Raw genomic sequence first — 21219 nt, 5'->3', positions numbered from 1 at the left:
TTCAAGAAAATTTTACTCCACTGCTGATGTTTTCATAGAACAAAACTACCCTCAGCACCTTCTTAATTCATAAATATTTTCGTTTCTTGTTCAGATATAGAAACATTACCAATAGATAAGGAACTTTAGTATTCAAGTCACAGAAAACAGGTCATTCCAAATAAAATAATTATGTCCACAGCATCGTACAGCTCTTTTTTTTCAAACAGTACCTTATATTTTGGTCCACATCTATGGAATTCTCTAGCAAGTGATATAAAAACACTATTTTCTTCAGATATTTTTATGCATTTCAAAAAGAAAATTAGATGTAATTTATTCAATTTCCATTACTTATAGTTCTTATTTTATCAATAAATAAATGAAATGATACTGTTCACTGTAATATATCACAACATAATGTAACAATTCATGCTCATTAGATGTTGTTTCTTTCCTGGTCAGAAACATATCTGTCTGGGAACTTCGCCTGCACAGGTTATGCTAATTCTTTACATACATATGTGTATTGATATTTATGATAATTATTCACTTACTTGTGTTTTGAAAATAAATAAATAAATAAAATACAACAAAATACACACACACACACACACACACACACACACACACACACACACACACACACACATATATATATATATATATATATATATATATATATATATATATATATATATATATATATATATATATATATATATATATATATTCGATAATAAGAAATAGTCAATGTAGGAACAATTTTCTTCGTCTGCACCTGAATTGCTCTAGGGAATTCTCAGAGCCGGTTTGCGGTGAACTTAAATGTAAGGAAAGAAAAAATACCATACATTGGTATAATTATAAGAACAGCACCTTCTTGGAGCGACAGTCTTCACAGCACCTCAGAGGAGCGTCTCAAGCCTGGTACAGAGAACTCACCACTACTACGCAAGGGTTAGGTACAGGGAGCACACTATTGCTACGCAAGGGTTAGGTGATATCATTATGGAATTAATGAGAAGGGATCGATATTCTATAATAATCAATCGATTTTTTTTTTTCCAACCTATTGGATATGATTGGGGTTAAGAAGTAAGCTGTCTCCATTAACCTTAGCGTTAAGAATGATCTCATCCACATGATGAAGAGTATCAGTTCATCTGGCTCTTTACCGGATCAAAACTCCCTTGCCATTTGCGTACCATTAAAACAACAAATGAGAGAGAGAGAGAGAGAGAGAGAGAGAGAGAGAGAGAGAGAGAGAGAGAGAGAGAGAGAGAGAGAGAGAGAGAGAGAGAGAGAGAGAGAGAGAGAGAGAATTATGACAGAGGTTTATGATGGACTGCTAGATGTAGAAGAGGTCCAGGAGTTTGAGAGTTTTACATAAGAACATAAGAAATAAGGGAAGCTGCAAGAAACGATCAGGCTTACACGTGGCAGTCCCTGTATGAAATAGACCTATCTATTTCCACCAATCATCCCCATTCATAAATCCGTCTAATCTTCTCTTAAAGCTCCCTAATATCTTAGCACTAACAACATGATTACTGAATCCGTTCTACTCATCTACCACTCTGTTTGAGAACCAATATCTTCCTATCTCTGTCTTAAACCTAAATTCTTCAAGTTTGAACCCATTATTTCTTGTTATATCCTGGTTGCTGATCCTAAGAATTTTGCTTACATCCCCCTTGTTATAGCTCTTATACCACTTAAAGACTCCTATCAGGTCCCTCTTAACCTACGTCTCTCTAAAGAATGTAAATTTAACAGCTTCAGTCTTGCCTCATAAGGAATACTCCTCATCCCCTGTATCTTTTTACTCATTTTCCTCTGTATTGATTCTAATAGACCTATATCTTTCCTGTAATGTGGGGACCAGAACTGCACAGCGTAGTCTACATAAGCGCCAAATGTAAATTTAATATTATTTCTGGTCTTCTACTTTTAACACTCCTACAAATTAATCCTAGTACCCTATTTGCCCTGTTTCTGGCCTCTGTGCATTGCTTTTCTAGACGGAGTTCAGAGCTAACTATAACTCCTAAATCTTTTTCGTATCCAAAACCTACCAGAGTTTCGTTGTTTAATGTGTACCTACTTTGTGGGTTTCCTCTACCTACGTTAGGTACTTTGCATTTGTTGATATTAAACTGCATTTGCCATCTGTCCGTCCATTCATTCATCCTATCTAAATCTGCTTGCAAGGCAATGGCATCCGATTCTTACCTAATTAATCTACTTATCTTTGTGTCATCTGCAAATTTACTAACATCACTACTAATTCCACTATCCAAGTCACTGATATATATTAAAAACAACAATGGGCCTAATACTGATCCCTGTGGCACCACACTAATTACATGATCCCACTCGGATTTAGAGCCGTTTATTACAACTCTGTCTCCTGTCGCTTAGCCATGACGTTATCCAGCCTAACACTTTCCCATCTATCCCATGTGCCCGAACCTTTCTCAGGAGCCTCTGAGCCTCGTCAAAACCTTTACTAAAGTCCAGATATAAAATGTCATAGCTATCACCATTATCTACTGCCTCGTACACCTTACTGTAAAAACTTAAGTTCGTCAGGCAAGACTTTCCCTTCGTGAAGCCATGCTGTGACTGATTTATCAAGTTATGTTTGTCTAAATGCTCCTTAATGTTCCTCGCTTTTATTGACTCCAATATTTTACCAAGAATTGAAGTTAAGCTGACATTTATAATTAGATGCTAAAGTTTTATCTCCTTTCTTAAAGATGGGTACTACATTAGCCTGCCTCCACATTACTGGACTCACCTGACTCAAGTGATTTCCTAAAGACAGAAACTAACGGCTTACTAATAACCTCTTTGCATTCCTTAAGTACTCTGGGATATTATATTTTATTTGGTCATGGTGTCTTGAATTTTTTTTAGCCTATCTATCTCCTGTTTCCTAACTGTCCTGCATGCAGTTTATCTACGAAATAATTATAGAACTCATCTACATTTACTTCATCTAATCCATTCATCTCGGCCCCTTCCATCCTCTCCACTCCCTCATCTACTCGCCTCGACCTCACCTCTCTCATTTCAGCATGACCTGACCCTCCAACATACTCGCACCTATCTCCCCCTTTCTCTCTCTCCTCCGCCCCTTCCGGACACATCTTCCCTCCTCTTGTCTTACACCCTCACACCTCACCTCACCTCTCTCATCTTGCCATATTTCTCTCAACTCCGTCCCGGACCTGACCTCACCCTGCATCTGTTGCTAGTCAACTCCTTGGAGGTACCTTTTTAATTCCTCAAAATCTGCTCTCCCAAAGTCAGGTATTTTACTAGTGTTTTTGCTTCTAAAAGTTTCTTCACATTTTAATTTGTACCTATTTTCTCAATGGTCAATGTTACCTAGCTGTCCTCCAATCTTTACCTTCGTGACTGCTTCCTCCCTGTTAGTAAGAATTAAATCTAGAATATTGTTCTCCCTTGTGGGTTCTAAGACGACCTGCTTTAACAAAATTATCCAGAATTAACTTAAGAAATTCCTCTGCTTCCTTGTTACCCGCTATCAGGTTCCAGCCGATATTCCTAAAATTAAAATCTCCTAACACACATACTTGACTGTACCTACCTGCTCTATTTATTTCCTGCCACAGTGAGGTGTTAATTTCCTTTGTACTGTTCGGTGGCCTGTACACTACTCCCAGTACTACTGACTGTGATCCTCCCTTAATATCTACCTATATCGACTCTGTTTTGCTATCTGTTTTAATTCTACTGTTAATACAGCACTGTAATGTTTCCCTAACGTATAACGTGACGCCTCCTTCTCTCCTGTTTTCCCTATCTTTATAGAACAGTGTATAACCATCTATCTTAACCTCTGGATTAAATACTTTTTCCTGATATATCTAGCCAAGTGTTTTTGCAGTCTGAATGTAGATTGAAGAGTTGGGAGAGTGAATTAACTGTTCATTATGAAAGAAGAAAAACGGCGGGCAGTGAAAGACCAATGTTAGGAAAACTTTACATGCATGAGTGTGCGATTATTGTTGAGTGTGATGATAAATGTATGTTGTATGAAATGTATGGGACCAAATGACTGGTAGAGTGTGTGACGTTAATCTGTGTAAGCGATATGTGTGGACGTGCTAATACCTTATGAGTGCTGCAGATGAGGTAATAGTAATGAGAGCTATAAGCTGTGCGAGGGGAGTGTCTTGTGATCAGCGTTCAACCTTGCAGGAGAGAAAGAATGTGTCGACCAAGTGTTTGCCGCGACACAGTGTGTGGGAAAATAAGAAAAAAAAAATAATAATAACCATGTAACAGATGCTTTAAGATGCAGAACAACCTAAAGGACCTTCCCAAAGTGCTGGAGGGGTTCTAACTTTTAGACGCGTCGCAGACTCGCAGACCTGGTCAATCGGAGCTTGGATGCACACGCCACATCAAGTGTCGCGCCGCCGTGATGGTTGCAGCGGGTGACATGTTGCTATAAGTGACTGTGTTTTCAAGATGTGGTGATTTATATATATTCTGATCACACTATCGTGTTCACGAGAGTTTTTCCTACTTAATGTAATAATATATTTCAGCATTCAATGATAAACTACTGAAAATAACGAGCATAAATAAAACATGTTTTAAACTTTTTTTTTACAGCTCGACTCAAGTTTTTACTATACAAAATGATTTTGCAATCACTGCTGAATCTGACGGTGTCAACCAAAACTGGCTATCCGGTATATGAAGTGAGTTATTGGCGTATTTTGCGCGCTCAGTAAATCGAATATACGGCAAAATATGGCAAAACGGTGGGTCTGTCGATGAAATGTCGTGAAATAAGAAAGATACGCCATCAAGAGTATCCGACTAGGAGGTGTTTCCGAGACTGAAATCGCAATTTTTATATGCGATGGACACCAAAAGGTGCTCCTGGTCAAATCATCGGTGTACCCTCCAGGGCCTGGCGGAGCGGTGGGTTGTAAAGATGTGCGGTAACAAAATTACAACCACCTTGCTCCGCTTGGGTTATAAATAAATAAATAAATAAATAAATAGATAAAAAATCCTTAGCTTATGAATTTTCGAGAAACCACATTATATAGTTTACAAAAGGGAGTTACTTGTAACAGTGTGGCCCATGTGTTCGATTATCAAAGTACGCTTAGATTGTTAAAGTACTTCTTGTGTTCGAGTGGAATCAGAGTTTGGAGTGTTTTCAAGCACAATTCAAATCATACTGATACAGGACGTGAGTACACTGCTCCGCGTAGGAAATGCATCACTGCAATCTGGTGTGTTGTGCGGCTAGCAACATGGTGCGACTAAATGGCAATTGTAACACCATGGTTAATAATACCACTGAGATATATATATATATATATATATATATATATATATATATATATATATATATATATATATATATATATATATATATATATATATATATAGATAAATAGATAGATAGATAGATAGATAGATAGATAGAGAGAGAGAGAGAGAGAGAGAGAGAGAGAGAGAGAGAGAGAGAGAGAGAGAGAGAGAGAGAGAGAGAGAGAGAGAGAGAGAGAGAGAGAGAACAAGTCACAACGTAATTTCTAATGCCTGCATGCCACCATGCGTACACCCGCCGGTGAGGCAGAATACTGAACACAACAGAATACTGAGCAGAATATTAAACAATGAAGTAATGCATTTATTCAAAACTTTATCTTCACACATATTTAATGACATTAATGGAATACAAAAATTTTCATACTTGCATTGCTATACGGACATATATATAGGTTCAGAACTAAAAATACAGATTCAGATATGTAATACTTCTTGTGATTATAAATTAGAAGAATGAACGTCCTTAATTCCTCCAACAGATCTACCACTACCACCACCACAGCCTTGCATTGCAGCCGCGACAATCAGCATGGCAAACTTGTCTCTCTCTGAACGTCCAGGTGGTCGAAAGAGAAGAAGTGGCTTCAGAGCGGAGAACACGATGATCCCGACACTGGTGATGCTCTCCTTCATTCTGGTGGTAAGGTGAGTGTACTCAGCCAACACACGCCGGCTTGTCCACTTATGATACCTTGAGATGTGATACCTCCACAAACTCCACTTGTTCCTGGAATTTTCTGTGAGTAGATGACTCACACCTCTCGGAAATTAAAAGATTAGCCACAAAAGCTGATTAACTTGAAACAGAGAAAAAAAAAAAAAAAAAAAAAAAAAAAAAATATATATATATATATATATATATATATATATATATATATATATATATATATATATATATATATATATATATATATATATATATATATATATATATATATATATATATATATATATATATATATATATATATATATATATATATATATATATATATATATATATATATATATATATATATATTTTTTTTTTCTATTTTTTTCTTTTTTTTCTTTCTTTTAGGCATTCGAGATTGCAAGCGACTGTAACTTCTGCATTGTTCAGTCTGCTTTATTTTTTCTATTTGTCTAACTAATTCTTTTTTTCAGCGGCAAGAGCCTCGAGGAGCTGTCCAAAAGTTAAATTGTTGTATGCGACGTTTCGTTCCTGCCAAGGAAACATTTTCAGGCGAACTGAGGCAAGGTAGCATGTAAACCTCCTTGAATTCTGCGCGGGTCAATACTAGCGTGGCTTCTCGTTGGTAGAGAGGCGGCTTGTCGGGAGCGTGGCTTATTGGCTGATCGGCTGCGCGGGGGTTTTCCGTGTTTTGTATTTCATGGTGGAAAGGACAACGTTTGTGCGTTGATGGACGTTTCTGAACTTGTAATGTACATGGCTTCTAAGAATGGTAGCCGGCGTGGGCCTTTTTCGTTGTCTAACTTTTTTGTTCCTTCTTCCACGTTCTTTTGTGTTATATTTGCCCTGTGTTCATGGAAAAGCCTTTTTACTAACCTCCCCGTAGACCGAACGATTCAGCTGATACTGGATCGCGTGTACAGATGTGACGACACGCAGCCAGTCAGCATACTAGAACACCTGCGCACCCTCCTCGAGATCTCCACCAAAGAGGCTCCTTTCACCTGCCCCCGCGGAAAACTGTACCGCCAAGTGGACGGCATGACCATGGGATGCCCTTTAGGTTCTCTCTTTGTAAACTCCTTCATGGGAAGCATTGAAACTACGACTCTTCAAGACCACCGCTCATCTATCTACGTACGCTACATCGACAATATTTTTGTCAAAGTAAAGGACATGGAAGAACTGCTAGACCTCAAGCGACGCCTCACCTGCTCTTATAGCCTCAATTTTGCATTTGAAGAAGTTATAGAAAGCCGTCTTCCCTTCCTTGATGTCCTAGTCTCCGCCTGCAACTGTTGTTTCGAGACAACAGTTCACGTGAAAGAAATCAACAAAGGACTCTGCCTCAACGGTAACAGCGAGTGCCCAGAACGTTACCTTCGTTACACGATCAGCGCTTACATCCGCCGATCACTTTCCCAGTGCTCTTCGTGGAAAAGCCTCCATTCAGAACTCGAGAGGTTCAGCCAGATCCTCGTCAACACCGGGTATAGAAAAAGCGACATCATTGCAGCAATAATTCATGTCGTACACAAGTGTTACTGCCAGCCAGAGGACAACACCACAGAGAGAGAAAATAACAAGTTATACTACAGAAGCATCATGTCACAAGACTACAAAGCACAAAGACTACAAACCTGCAGATCTAGAAAAAAAAGACTCCAGCTCACCATCTACTACAAAAGCATGAAAACATCAAATCTACTAATCAGGAATCGACCCACGTAGACACCTTTGCAGCAAGAGCACGTCATCTACCAGCACACCTGCACTTCTGAGGGCTGCGGACCTCAATCTTACATCGGGATGACGCGGACTACACTGTCGAGGCGCCTTACCTGTCATCTACTAGATGGCGGGGATGATGATACTACAGATGGTTGAGCTGGTGTAAATGTAAAAGGTGTAGGTGCTGCGGATAGTTAAGCTGTTGTAGATGTAAAAGGTGTAGGTGCTGCGGATAGTTAAGCTGGTGTAGATGTAAAAGGTGTAGGTGCCGCGGATAGTTAAGCTGGTGTACATGTAAAAGGTGTAGGTGCCGCGGATAGTTAAGCTGGTGTACATGTAAAAGGTGTAGGTGCCGCGGATAGTTAAGCTGGTGTACATGTAAAAGGTGTAGGTGCCGCGGATAGTTAAGCTGGTGTACATGTAAAAGGTGTAGGTGCCGCGGATAGTTGAGTTGGTGCAAATGTTAAAAGTTTCATACACCTCCTCCTCTTGGTCAAAAGTGTCAGGTTCTTCAACAGATATAGCAATCTCTTGCAGTCCTTCCTCACTCACAACGGTCTTTAAAACTTGAGGTAGATTTGATGTGCTTAAGGCAAGCTTTACTTTACATCCAAAGAGAGCCTCATACGGAGACATTTTGATACTAGCATGATAGGCCCAATTTTTCATTAACTGGACGAACCGTAGGCCAATAGTCCAATGGCTGCTTTTCTTATTTTGCATCCATGTCGTGAACGACATCTTGGTTTGCACATTCCACACTCTCCTGACTCTGGCTATGTCGAGGCTTCCCATGGACAATCAGTAACTGTGGCCAATAGTTCTTGAGTAACTGTGGCCAATAGTCCTTGAGTAACTGTGGCCAATAGTCCTTGAGTAACTGTGGCCAATAGTCCTTGAGTAACTGTGGCCAATAGTCCTTGAGTAACTGTGGCCAATAGTCCTTGAGTAACTGTGGCCAATAGTCCTTGAGGCTCTAAACAATCTCATTTGGAAATTCTCGTCAGTTGTCAGATTGCCAGACTACATATATATATATATATATATATATATATATATATATATATATATATATATATATATATATATATATATATATATATATATATATATATATATATATATATATATATATATATATATATATATTATATATATATATATAGATAGATAGATAGATAGATAGATAGATAGATAGATGTAAATAAATATTTATTTATTTATTTATTTATTCATTTATATCTATCTATCTATCTATCTATCTATCTATCTATCTATCTATCTATATATATATATATATATATATATATATATATATATATATATATATATATATATATATATATATATATATATATATATATATATATATATATACCACCGTCCACAGAAACAACACCAGACGACAATTCCGCCTGAGTGCCACCTCCGAGAGGCTCCACAGGGTGAGGCAAGCCATCAAACAAAAAACCCAAACTCGTCATTCCAGCCTCACCCCCAGAAACACTCTCACCAGAGTCAGGTGTTTCTTGCGGTGGCACTACACTTTCGGAGTCTGCCCTAGCACACTGACTCAAAGACGAGTCTGACTCTCTTCTTCTTTCGGCTGCTCCCATTTAGGGGTCACCACAGCGGATCACTCTTCTCCAATGCGTTCGGTCTTCTGCGCCTTCCTCTGTCACGCCCAACACTTGCATATCTCCCTTCACAGCATCCATAAACCTTCTCTTTGGTCTGCCTCTCTTCCTCCTGCCAAGTAGATCCATGTCCAGCATCCTCCTCCCCACATACCCCTCGTCACTCCTTCTGACATGTCCAAACCACCTCAGCCTAGCCTCCCTTGCTTTGTCCCCAAACCGACGTACGTGTGTTGTTCCTCTAATGTAATCATTTCTGATTTTATCCATCCTCGTCACTCCAAGAGCAAATCGCAACATATTCAATTTCGCTACTTTCAACTCCGCTTCCTGCTTTTTCGTTAGTGACACTGTTTCCATTCCGTACAGCATGGCGGGTCTCACTATTGTTTTATAAATCTTTCCCTTTGTTCTTGCGGAAACCTTTCTGTCACATGTCACTGCTGCCGTCTTCCTCCACCCATTCCATCCCGCTTGTACTCTCTTTTTTACCTCCCTACCACAGTCTCCATTACTCTGTATCGTGGACCACAAATATCTAAATTCGTCAACCTTTGTCATTTCCACACCTTGTAGCCTTATTGTCTCCCCATCCCCTCCGTTGAGACACATGTACTCAGTCTTGGTCCTTCTTACTTTCAATCCCCTTCTCTCCAGTGCATATCTCCACCTCTCTAACTCTGTATCCACTTCTTCCCGGTTTTCGCAACAGATCACTACGTCGTCTACGAACATCATAGTTCGTGGGGATTCCTGTCTGACCTCATCGGTCAGTCTGTCCATCAGTACTGCAAACAGGAAGGGACTCAAAGCCGATCCCTGGTGCAGTCCCACCTCCACTCCGAAACCCTCCGTCATTCCCGCAGCACACCTTACTGCTGTTACGCTGTTTTCGTACATGTCCTTCACCACCTTCACATACTTCTCTGCCACTCCCGAGCACCGCATGCAATACCACAGCTCCTCTCTCGGCACCCGATCGTAAGCCTTTTCTAGATCTATAAACACACAATGCACCTCCTTCTGTCCTTCCCTGTACTTCTCCATCATCATCCTCAGAGCAAATATTGGGTCCGTTTTGTTTCTCCCTGGCATGAATCCGAACTGCTCATCACTGATACTCACCACTCTTCGCATTCTCGTTTCCACAACTCTTTCCCATATCTTCATTGCATGACTCAACAGCTTAAATCCTCTATAATTGCTGCAGCTTTGTACATCTCCCGTGTTCTTGAAAATTGGCATTAGTACACTTTTTCTCCACTCATCTGGCATGGCGGGCATGACAGCCTTATCTCCGTCGTGGCGAAGCTCTCTGCTGCGCCAATTCCCTGGCACCACACAGGCTGACCAGAGACAACTCACCTCCCAGTCACATTCCTGCACAGCGACTGTTGTGCTGCTGTGTCCCTAAGAACTGTGACAGTATACGTAACCCCATCGATCTCAACAGTACCCTTACATAAAAATGGACGGCACCAGTCCAACTCAAATTTTAAGGCGACGGTGAGGTAACAATAGATGAGGGTGCAGCCACATCGGCATTTCCACCCTCGCGACTAAACACAGCCCTGATCTCATCTCTTTCCTGTTCCCGACCCTGGGACACAATCAAGGCCACCGGCTTCTTTGGCGTCTTGGAAGCAGTGGCGAACACTAACTTAAAACAATTGTATTTAAAATGCCCAGTGTTCTTGCAATAATGACACATGGGCTGCATACTGTTCATGGGAGTGCTGTGTTGCATGCTCCCAGACTGTCTCTGTTGAGGGCTGGGTGAAGACTTAATACCTACTGGGCTGACTCACCCCGACTTGTTACTGGAGCCACTACTATAACGTGGACTCCCAGACAAACTGGCACCGGCCGCACCACCAGACACTTCACCAGCCCACCAGACGTACCACCAATCTACCGTGGCACGGGTCGGTGCGCCAACACGTGGTCATCTGCCCACGTTGCCGCCTCCTTAAGGCTTTTGAACCTTTTCTCACGGAGCAGCGGTACTAACTCCTTCTCGGCCACATTAATAAACTGCTCCATTACCATGAGTTCCTTTAATTCACGGTAAGAGGTGGCCTGCTCGCTAGCAATCCACTTTTCAAATGTCTCCTCCAGATAGCGAGCACACTCAAGATACTAGTCACTGGGCCTCTTCTTCCCTCCTGGAAACTGCAGCCTATATGCCTCAAGCCGCAGCTCATAAGCTCTCAGGATGTCAGCCTTAAACTCCTCGTAATCCTCCAAATCCTCTACTGAAATCCCGTCATAAACGTCCAAGGCCTTGCCCTTAAACATATTGGCAACAAGGCCAACCCATCTCTCCTGAGGCCAATCAAATTATGAAGCTTACTTCTCAACTCTCCTAAACCAATCGGTTACCTTCTTTTCATCGAACTCAGGAATCAACTTCAAACTCCTCACCATCTGGTTTTCTACTGTATCTTCCTTAACTCTTTCTCCTCTCCTCAAGCCATGAGGTGAATTCACTTCTATCCTAGTCCTCCCCAAATCAAACAGCCTATTCTTCTCAGCTTCTTCCTTTTCTCTTTCAGCTTCAAGGATCTTCATTTCCTTTTCATAAATCCTCATCTTCTCCTTCTCCTTTTCTGCTTCAAGAAGTCACAGCTCTTTCTCTTTCTCGGCTTCAAGTAATCTGGTATTCTCCTCGACCTCAAGCCTCGGCTTCAAGGCTCCTGGCTTCTCTAGCCTCCTCAGTCTTATGACTTACTGTATCCCCTAGCACACAGATGGTAGTCCAATAAGTGTAAAGATGTCAATCAGGTTGTAAGCTACCTCCTCAGCACGTTTGGTTTTGAGTGTTTTAAGAACAACAAATGTTGTTAGATGGTTCTGGTAAACTAGTATAAATTTTTTGTCTCCATCTGGGTGACTCTGAAAGTCCATCATATTAACATGACACCGAAAATTGAATTCAGAGAAAATTATCGGTTTTACAATAATTCCTTTTTGCAACCTTTCTGCTTTTGTTGACACGGTGTACAGAGCTGAAGAAACAACTCTATATCATGGCGAATAATATTCTTGTACTTGGGTGAGAGCTCTTTAATCAACCGTCCACGACCCCCATGACAAACTGATACGTGAGTTTCATGAAGTATGTCAAACAGCTCACTGTCGGCCACATAGAACTGAACACTAGTACATCTTTCCTATATAGGCTGAATAACTTTTTGTTGAATGGTTTCTGTTGTACAACCATAACGTCATACCTACTGAGCAACCAGTAGTGGCGAACGCCTTCTGTGTAGTTTTAGCATTTTCACCTCATCAATTAGTTGTTGATAACGTTCGTCAGTTAAGAACACCGTGTTCTTTGCTGCAGTGCTCCATCTTTTTTTCTCTCTCTCTTTCAATGTCAGCATAAAAACATTGCTTCATTACTAATCCAAGTTCACTAGATGTGCTCAGTTCCATCTTGAAAGATAGCCAACAGCCATGCAGGTGCAAGGGGGAGCGGTAGTGGGGGCGGTAACGCAGTTCATGGTGTTGTGGTGAGGGCGCACGGGGGTGTGACGACTGTGTGAAGCAGCCTTGAGGCTTGAACGATGATGAATGAAGATCACATGCGCACAGGTGAAAACATATTTAACGGCAGACAAGTAACAATTAGCTATGGAAGTTTGCTCGTTAATCTGCAGATTTCACACTTTGCCCGAAACGAACTTGGTAACTTGCAGAACACCTAGGAAATGTGTATATATAATTTGATATCATACAATGCCATGAAGTTGTGGGCACTTCATAGACTGTCTAGGTATTTTATACAATACACTTCACCTGTAATATATATATATATATATATATATATATATATATATATATATATATATATATATATATATATATATATATATATATATATATATATATATATATATATATATATATATATATATATATATATATTTTCGTCTCATCAACTCCTCTCCTCTAACTGACTGTCTTCAGCCTCTCTCTCACCGCCGCAATGTTGCATCTCTAGCTGTCTTCCACCGCTATTTTCATGCTAACTGCTCTTCTGATCTTGCTAACTGCATGCCTCCCCCTCCTCCCGCAGCCTCGCTGCACAAGACCTTCTTTCTCTCACCCCTATTCTGTCCACCTCTCTAACGCAAGAGTTAACCAGTATTCTCAGTCATTCATCCCTTTCTCTGGTAAACTCTGGAACTCCCTGCCTGCTTCTGTATTGCCACCTTCCTATGACTTGGATTCCTTCAAGAAGGAGGTTTCAAGACACTTAACCTTCAATTTTTGACTACCGCTTCGGACCCTTTTTATGGGACTGGCATTTCAGTGGGCATTTTTTTTTTTATTGGATTTTTGTTGCCACGGCATACTGCTATTCAAGGGACCTCCATTCAAGGAGAATATATATCCATCCTAAGAAAAAGAAAAAAAAAGAATATATATATATATATATATATATATATATATATATATATATATATATATATATATATATATATATATATATATATATATATATATATATATATATATATATATTCTCCTTGAATGGAGCTCCCTTGAAGAGCAGTATGCCGTGGCCGCCTCTCACATAGATGACGTCAGGCTAAAATCTGCAGAGGGCTGACTCTTCCACACAGTTCTCAAATTGAGAAAGGGACTCAACAAACACCTGTGCCTTAATATACTTTCTTATTGATGTTGCTCATCAGCGATTCGCATCAGTTTAGAAATGCTATAGTGATAAATCAATTGATATATTCCTTCAAGTGATAAGATTTCGCCACCTTCCATATGGCTTCGTAAGCCGCAAATATTCTTGATGGAAAGTGTCCACTCTTTTGATAAAAACAAACGTTTCCTTTTATCTACTGAGTTTTATCATTCCATGATAAAACTCTGTCTCGTTCCAGCTTGATATATTTCCGAGCAAATCTTTGTTGAGCCGGACATCGTAACATTTGTGACATGCACCAAGATTTTTGACGCATCCTCCAGCCATCAAATGATCTCAAAGTTAAGCACCCTTAGCTAGTCACCAGGGGCTGTAGAAGCATTGAAAGTGTGCAGGAAGGAGTTGTGCGGCTCTCATTTATCACTTCTTCTTAGTATGAGTACGCTGAGTATACAGTGCAAAAATATCTGTCCCATGTGTCCACAGCGGGGTGGCGGCGACCCACTATGACTACGAGAACCAAGACAAATGGGGAGGCTCCTGCAACACCGGGGAAAAGCAGTCGCCCCTCAACTTCCGGACGGTTTTTCCTTCCTCTTTTCCTCCACTCATCTTTAAGAATTACGGCGTAAGTGTTTACCACCGCGTGAAGAAATAACAGTGAGATGCTAATTAATTAAAGTCAATATATTAATTCAAACTTCTTTTAAACTGAGTCCATATTTATGGTTACTCAGTAACTAGAAAGTCACAAAGCTTGCACATCAGTAAAACAAGACCAGTGTTTCACACAATATGTGAGACATATTATCAGCACCTGAGATGCATCGATCATGACTGGCTCATCAGCTTGTGTTTTCCAGCTCATCAACATCACTTTAGAAATCGACGATCACCATCTCAAAGCGAATCTGGTGCCTCTGTCTCCAAACCGGCCTCATCTTCTTGGTGGCGGCTTGAATGGCAAGTATGTGCTTGATTCATTTCACTTCCACTGGGGTAAGAACAACGAGGAGGGGTCTGAACACCGCCTGCTGAACTGCAACTTTGCCGGGGAGATGCACTTCGTTCATTACAATCAGAAGTAAGTGATTGTTGATATCTTTGCATTTTTTTTATGAACGTTGCTCATAACAATAACTGTGAGCAGAGCCAACCCGAACATTTTAGTTTCTAGTTTTTTTTCAGTGAAAAAGAAGATACCAAGTGAATTATAACGACCTGACCCCTCATCCGCCAGGTACAGGGATGTGACAGAGGCCAGTAACAACACTGACGGCTTGGCGGTGCTCGCAGTGTGGTTGGAGGCTGCTGTGGACGACACTGAGGATGATGGGGAGTCGCTGCTAGATGAGTAGGTGCTTCAGGACGGAAATGATGAGTGTCCTCGGCAGGAGGCGGTAACGGAAAGACATTGTAGGGAGATTTACCAATAGGGCACGTGTGTTCAAAGCAGGAATAATTGGTTTTCAGAGGTAAAGATTCGCTAACAGTAAGCATTTCATTCTGAAGGCGGAATCTCAATGCATGCTGAGATTTGTTGTAATGCCCAATACATACAAGAACCAACTTACGAAGCTCCATTTCGTCAGTTAGTCACTTTTTATTCTTTTTTTAGTACCTGTGATAAGTAAGTTTTTTTTTTCAGTATCTGTGATTAGTGCATTAATGAAGTATTGCTTCTAAACTGTCTTGTTTGGCGCGTAACGCGAAAAAGCCCTTCACAGGAAATCATTCACAGTATAAGAAAAAGAAGGAAACAAGGAAAACTTTTCTTTCCGTAGTTTTCTGAGCTCCTCACATGAATTTAGCAGATCATTCATTATTGTGTGTTGAGAAAGCAAAATACCTCTCAAAAAAGCTTTTGTGAAAAGGCATAGACATGACTTTCTCCTAGGTTTTCATCTTTTCTGCTGAATTAAATATTGTACAAATATTACACAAGTGCTAAAGCAGACCCTACACGATCAATAAATATTATTGCGCAATATTCCGTATTGTACAATATTATTGACAGTGAAGGGGCGGTATTGAAGAATGACACAATATATTGTGTGTGTGTGTGTTGCGGGGAGGAAACAAATATTGCACAATAAAAATGAGTCAATATATTGTGTCAATAATATTAATCGTGTAGGGTCCACTTAATAGTGATTCTGTAAGGCAAGGCCTTATCATTGCTGTGGTTTGTGTTATACAGGTGCTAACACTGCTTTACATGAAAACAATACATCAACGCCAGTCACTTCTCTCATCTTGTACTTAACTGTCTTATCAACAGCAACAATGATGCTTCATCAGACAACGATCATGCTGCATCTACAAACTTCTGGCTGCATATGCTTGTACCCAACCGTCCCTTCGTGAACCACATTCCTCGCCAGACATTCTTGCGGCATCTTTTCCCTCAGAATACGCGCAGTTTTTACAAGTAAGACCAAGAAAATAAGCTTTTTAGATTGCCACAAAATATTTATTTAATGCAATAATTTATTTTCATGACTGAAAATTTGGCCACAATGATCTCACATACTTTACCAGTAACTCATGTGCTCCTCAGATACAAAGGGTCGCTAACAACACCCCTGTGCTCGGAGACTGTGGTGTGGACGGTGTTCCGGGATCCGGTTGTTGCTCCCCGGCGACTACTGTACTTCCTCAGATCCCTCAGGTCCCCGCCAGGTCACGGGAGACTTATTTCCAGGAACTTCCGAGACATACAACATCAAGGAAACAGGAGGGTTTACTTCAGGTCCGTACTTGTCGTTTCGTCGTTCATCATCATCATCATCATCATCATCATATATCTCTCTCTCTCTCTCTCTCTCTCTCTCTCTCTCTCTCTCTCTGGTCATTAACAAGAACAAAAAGTAGAGCCACTCATGACAGACGTCCTCAGATGAAAGGGTGATGGGAGCGTTCTTGTCATTTTTATTTAATTTAATTTCACCACATCTTTTCCTCAGTGATCACTATAATAACGAATATTTTTTTTCTTACCCCAGCGATATTTCTGACCGGCACTTCGCGCAGTGCAGCAACGAGGTGCTGAGAAAGTAAGGCGGTGATCCCTTGCGTCTCGAGGCAGCAGCTCTGAACACGCCACCCACCCATGACTCGCGCCACTCTTTCTCTTGTTTTTATTACGAGACTTCAAAACTCTTATATAGTGTGTTCGCAAAAGAATAAATAACAAATCCTAGAACACTGTTTAGACCGGACTGTTGGCTTTCTTCTTTCATCTTGTTTACGTAAAAGATGTCTCTTTTTCACACTTTTTGGTGTGTTTTTTTCATAACATGAGAGAGACCTTGTCAAGTAAATGTGACATGAACAACATTGTGGCTTTGCAGCACAAAACTTCTCTTATTGATTTGTGAAACTCTGAAAATCAACTCTTTCCAAAATAAAAAGTTTTCTGAATATCTTGTTTATATATATTTAAACATCCAACCAGTGTGTAAATGTTAACAGTGCTTAAATGTTTAGAAATGCTTACACAAACTACATAGTAGTTTCTTGATGAAAGACATAACTGATAAAATTTTACATGAGTTTACTTAGTTTTCCCCTTACTGTAATATATATATATATATATATATATATATATATATATATATATATATATATATATATATATATATATATATATATATATATTTTTTTTTTTTTTTTTATGTAGGAGGAACACTGGCCGAGGGCAACAAAAATCCAATAAAAAAAAAATGCCCACTGAGATACTAGTCCCATAAAAGGGTCAAAGCAGTAGTCAAAAATTGATGAATAAGTGTCTTGAAACCTCCCTCTTGAAGTAATTCAAGTCATAGGAAGGTGGAAATACAGAAGCAGGCAGGGAGTTCCAGAGTTTACCAGAGAAAGGGATGAATGATTGAGAATACTGGTTAACTCTTGCGTTAGAGAGGTGGACAGAATAGAGGTGAGAGAAAGAAGAAAGTCTTGTGCAGCGAGGCCGCGGGAGGAGGGGAGGCATGCAGTTAGCAAGATCAGAAGAGCAGTTAGCATGAAAATAGCGGTAGAAGACGGCTAGAGATGCAACATTGCGGCGATGAGAGAGAGGCTGAAGACAGTCAGTTAGAGGAGAGGAGTTGATGAGACGAAAAGCTTTTGATTCCACCCTGTCTAGAAGAACAGTATGAGTGGAACCCCCCCCCCAACATGTGAAACATACTCCATACATAGACGCATAAGGCCACTGTACAGACTTAGCAGCTGGGGTGGTGAGAAAAACTGGCGGAGGCGTCTCAGAACACCTAACTTCATAGAAGCTGTTTTAGCTAGAGATGATGTGTGAAGTTTCCAGAACAGATTATAAGTATAGGACAGACCGAGGATGTTCAATGTAGAAGAAAGGGACAGTTGAGTGTCATTGAAGAAGAGGGGATAGTTGTCTGGAAGGTTGTGTTGAGTTGATAGATGGAGGAATTGAGTTTTTGAGGCATTGAACAATACCAAGTTTGCTCTGCCCCAAACAAAAATTTTAGAAAGATCAGATGTCAAGCGTTCTGTGGCTTCCCTGCGTGAAATGTTTATCTCCTGAAGGGTCGGACGTCTATGAAAAGACGTGGAAAAGTGCAGGGTGGTATCATCAGCATAGGAATCGATAGGACAAGAAGTTTGGTTTAGAAGATCATTAATGAATAATAAGAAGAGAGTGGGTGACAGGACATAACCCTGAAGAACACCATTGTTAATAGATTTAGGAGAAGAACAGTGACCGTCTACTACAGCAGCAATAGAACGGTCAGAAAGGAAACTTGAGATGAAGTTACAGAGAGAAGGATAGAAGCCGTAGGAGGGTAGTTTGGAAATCAAAGCTTTGTGCCAGACTCTATCAAAAGCTTTTGATATGTCCAAGGCAACAGCAAAAGTTTCACCAAAATCTCTAAAAGAGGATGAACAAGACTCAGTATGGAAAGCCAGATCAGCAGTAGAGCGGCCTTGACGGAACCCATACTGGCGATCAGATAGAAGGTTGTGAAGTGATAGATGTTTAAGAATTTTCCTGTTGAGGATACATTAAAAAATTTAGATAGGCAGGAAATTAAAGCAATAGGACGGTAGTTTAAGGGATTAGAACGGTCATCCTTTTTAGGAACAGGCTGAGTGTAGGCAAACTTCCAGCAAGAAGGAAAGGTAGATGTTGACAGACAGAGCTGAAAGAGTTTGACTAGGCAAGGTGCAAGCACGGAGGCACAGTTTCGAGAACAATAGGAGGGACCCCATCAGGTCCATAAGACTTCCGAGGGTTTAGGCCAGCGAGGGCATGGAAAACATTGCGAAGAATTTTAATAGGTAGCATGAAGTAGTCAGAGGGTGGAGGATAGGGAGGAACAAGCCCTGAATCGTCCAAGGTAGGGTTTTTAGCAAAGGTTTGAGCGAAGAGTTCAGCTTTAGAAATAGATGTGATAGCAGTGGTGCCATCTGGTTGAAATAAAGGAGGGAAAGAAGAAGCAGCAAAGTCATTGGTGATATTTTTGACTAGATCCCAAAAGTCACGAGGGGAGTTAGATCTCGAAAGGTTTTGACACTTTTTGTTAATGAAGGAGTTTTTGGCTAGTTGGAGAACAGACTTGGCATGGTTCCGGGCAGAAATATAAAGTGCGAGTGAGATTCTGGTGATGGAAGGCTCAAGTACCTTTTGTGGACCACCTCTCTATTATGTATAGCACGAGAACAAGCTGTGTTAAACCAAGGTTTAGAAGGTTTAGGTCGAGAAAAAGAGTGAGGAATGTACGCCTCCATGCCAGACACTGTCACCTCTGTTATGCGCTCAGCACACAAAGACGGGTCTTTGACACGTAAGCAGTAGTAATTCCAAGGAAAATCAGCAAAATACCTGCTCAGGTGCCCCCAACTAGCAGAGGCAAAACGCCAGAGGCACCTTCGCTTAGTGGATCCTGAGGAGGGATTGGAGGGATAGGACAAGATACAAATATGAGATTGTGATCGGAGGAGCCCAACAGAGAAGAAAGGGTGACAGCATAAGCATAAGGATTAGAGGTCTGGAAAAGGTCAAGAATGTTGGGCGTATCTCCAAGACGGTCAGGAATACGGGTACGGTGTTGCACCAATTGCTCTAGGTCGTGGAGGATAGCAAAGTTGAAGGCTAGTTCACCAGAATGGTCAGTGAAGCCAAAGCTGGTGGGAAACATTGAAGTCTCCAAAAATGGAGATCTCTGCAAAAGGGAAGAGGGTCAGAATGTGCTCACTTTGGAAGTTAAGTAGTCAAAGAATTTCTTATAGTCAGAAGAGTTAGGTGAAAGGTATACAGCACAGATAAATTTAGTTTGTGAGTGACTCTGTAGTCGTAGCCAGATGGTGGAAAACTCGGAAGATTCAAGAGTGTGGGCACGAGAGCAGGTTAAGTCATTGCCCACATAAACGCAGCATCCAGCTTTGGATGGAAAATGAGGATAGAGAAAGTAGGAGGGAACAGAAAAGAGGCTACTGTCAGTTGCCTCAGACACCTGACTTTCAGTGAGGAAAAGAAAATGAGGTTTAGAAGAGGAGAGGTGGTGTTCTACAGATTGAAAATTAGATCTTAGATCGCGAATGTTGCAGAAGTTAATGAAGAAAAAGTTGAGGGGGTGTCAAGACACTTAGGGTCGTCGACAGTAATGCAGTCCAACCTGGGGACATTTATGGTCCCCTACCCAGATGGGGACCGATGCTGGTGTAGGAGTCGCCATGATGATTTTGAAATTTTTGAGTGAAGGGTGTGTGTGTTATTAGGTGCTTGTAGTTTTGTGTGGAGGAAGAGAGTTGTCTTTAGAAGGCAGGCTGTGACTGCACCCTTGTGTTGTGAGACACAAAGGGAAACGTTCAGTGAGGTCACAGCTGGGTTTAATGATAAGTTCACAGCACCCCCTGAACAGTGCTTTAGACCTCACTGGGAGTAATTATCGTTTCGGCAGGTGTCTACTGCCTCCTCCAATACATGGACGTATAAGGCCCTTGTGTTGTCTCACAACACCTAACTTCATAGAAGCTGTTTTAACCAGAGATGAGATATGAAGTTTCCAGTTCAGATTATAAGTAAAGGACAGACCGAGGAAGTTCAGTGTACAAGGGGGGGACAGTTGAGTGTCATATATATATATATATATATATATATATATATAT

The 21219-nt window shown here is 40.7% G+C and overlaps 1 protein-coding gene across 1 annotated transcript; it reads left to right on the top strand.

Annotated features, from left to right (window-relative positions):
- Positions 1 to 888: 888 nt before the first annotated feature.
- Positions 889 to 17468, top strand: LOC135091200 (putative carbonic anhydrase 5). The gene is made up of 8 exons (XM_063988645.1): positions 889 to 939; positions 5850 to 6015; positions 14563 to 14704; positions 14940 to 15160; positions 15317 to 15430; positions 16358 to 16507; positions 16637 to 16828; positions 17082 to 17468. The coding sequence occupies exons 2-8, from the start codon at positions 5900 to 5902 to the stop codon at positions 17134 to 17136; spliced, it is 990 nt and encodes a 329-aa protein (XP_063844715.1). The 5' UTR covers positions 889 to 939; positions 5850 to 5899; the 3' UTR covers positions 17137 to 17468.
- The last annotated feature ends 3751 nt before the right edge of the window (positions 17469 to 21219 follow it).

Source organism: Scylla paramamosain, chromosome 37 (assembly GCF_035594125.1).
Source record: "Scylla paramamosain isolate STU-SP2022 chromosome 37, ASM3559412v1, whole genome shotgun sequence".
In the NCBI taxonomy this organism is placed as follows: Eukaryota; Metazoa; Arthropoda; class Malacostraca; order Decapoda; family Portunidae; genus Scylla; species Scylla paramamosain.
This window is presented reverse-complemented; position numbering and strand designations above follow the sequence as displayed.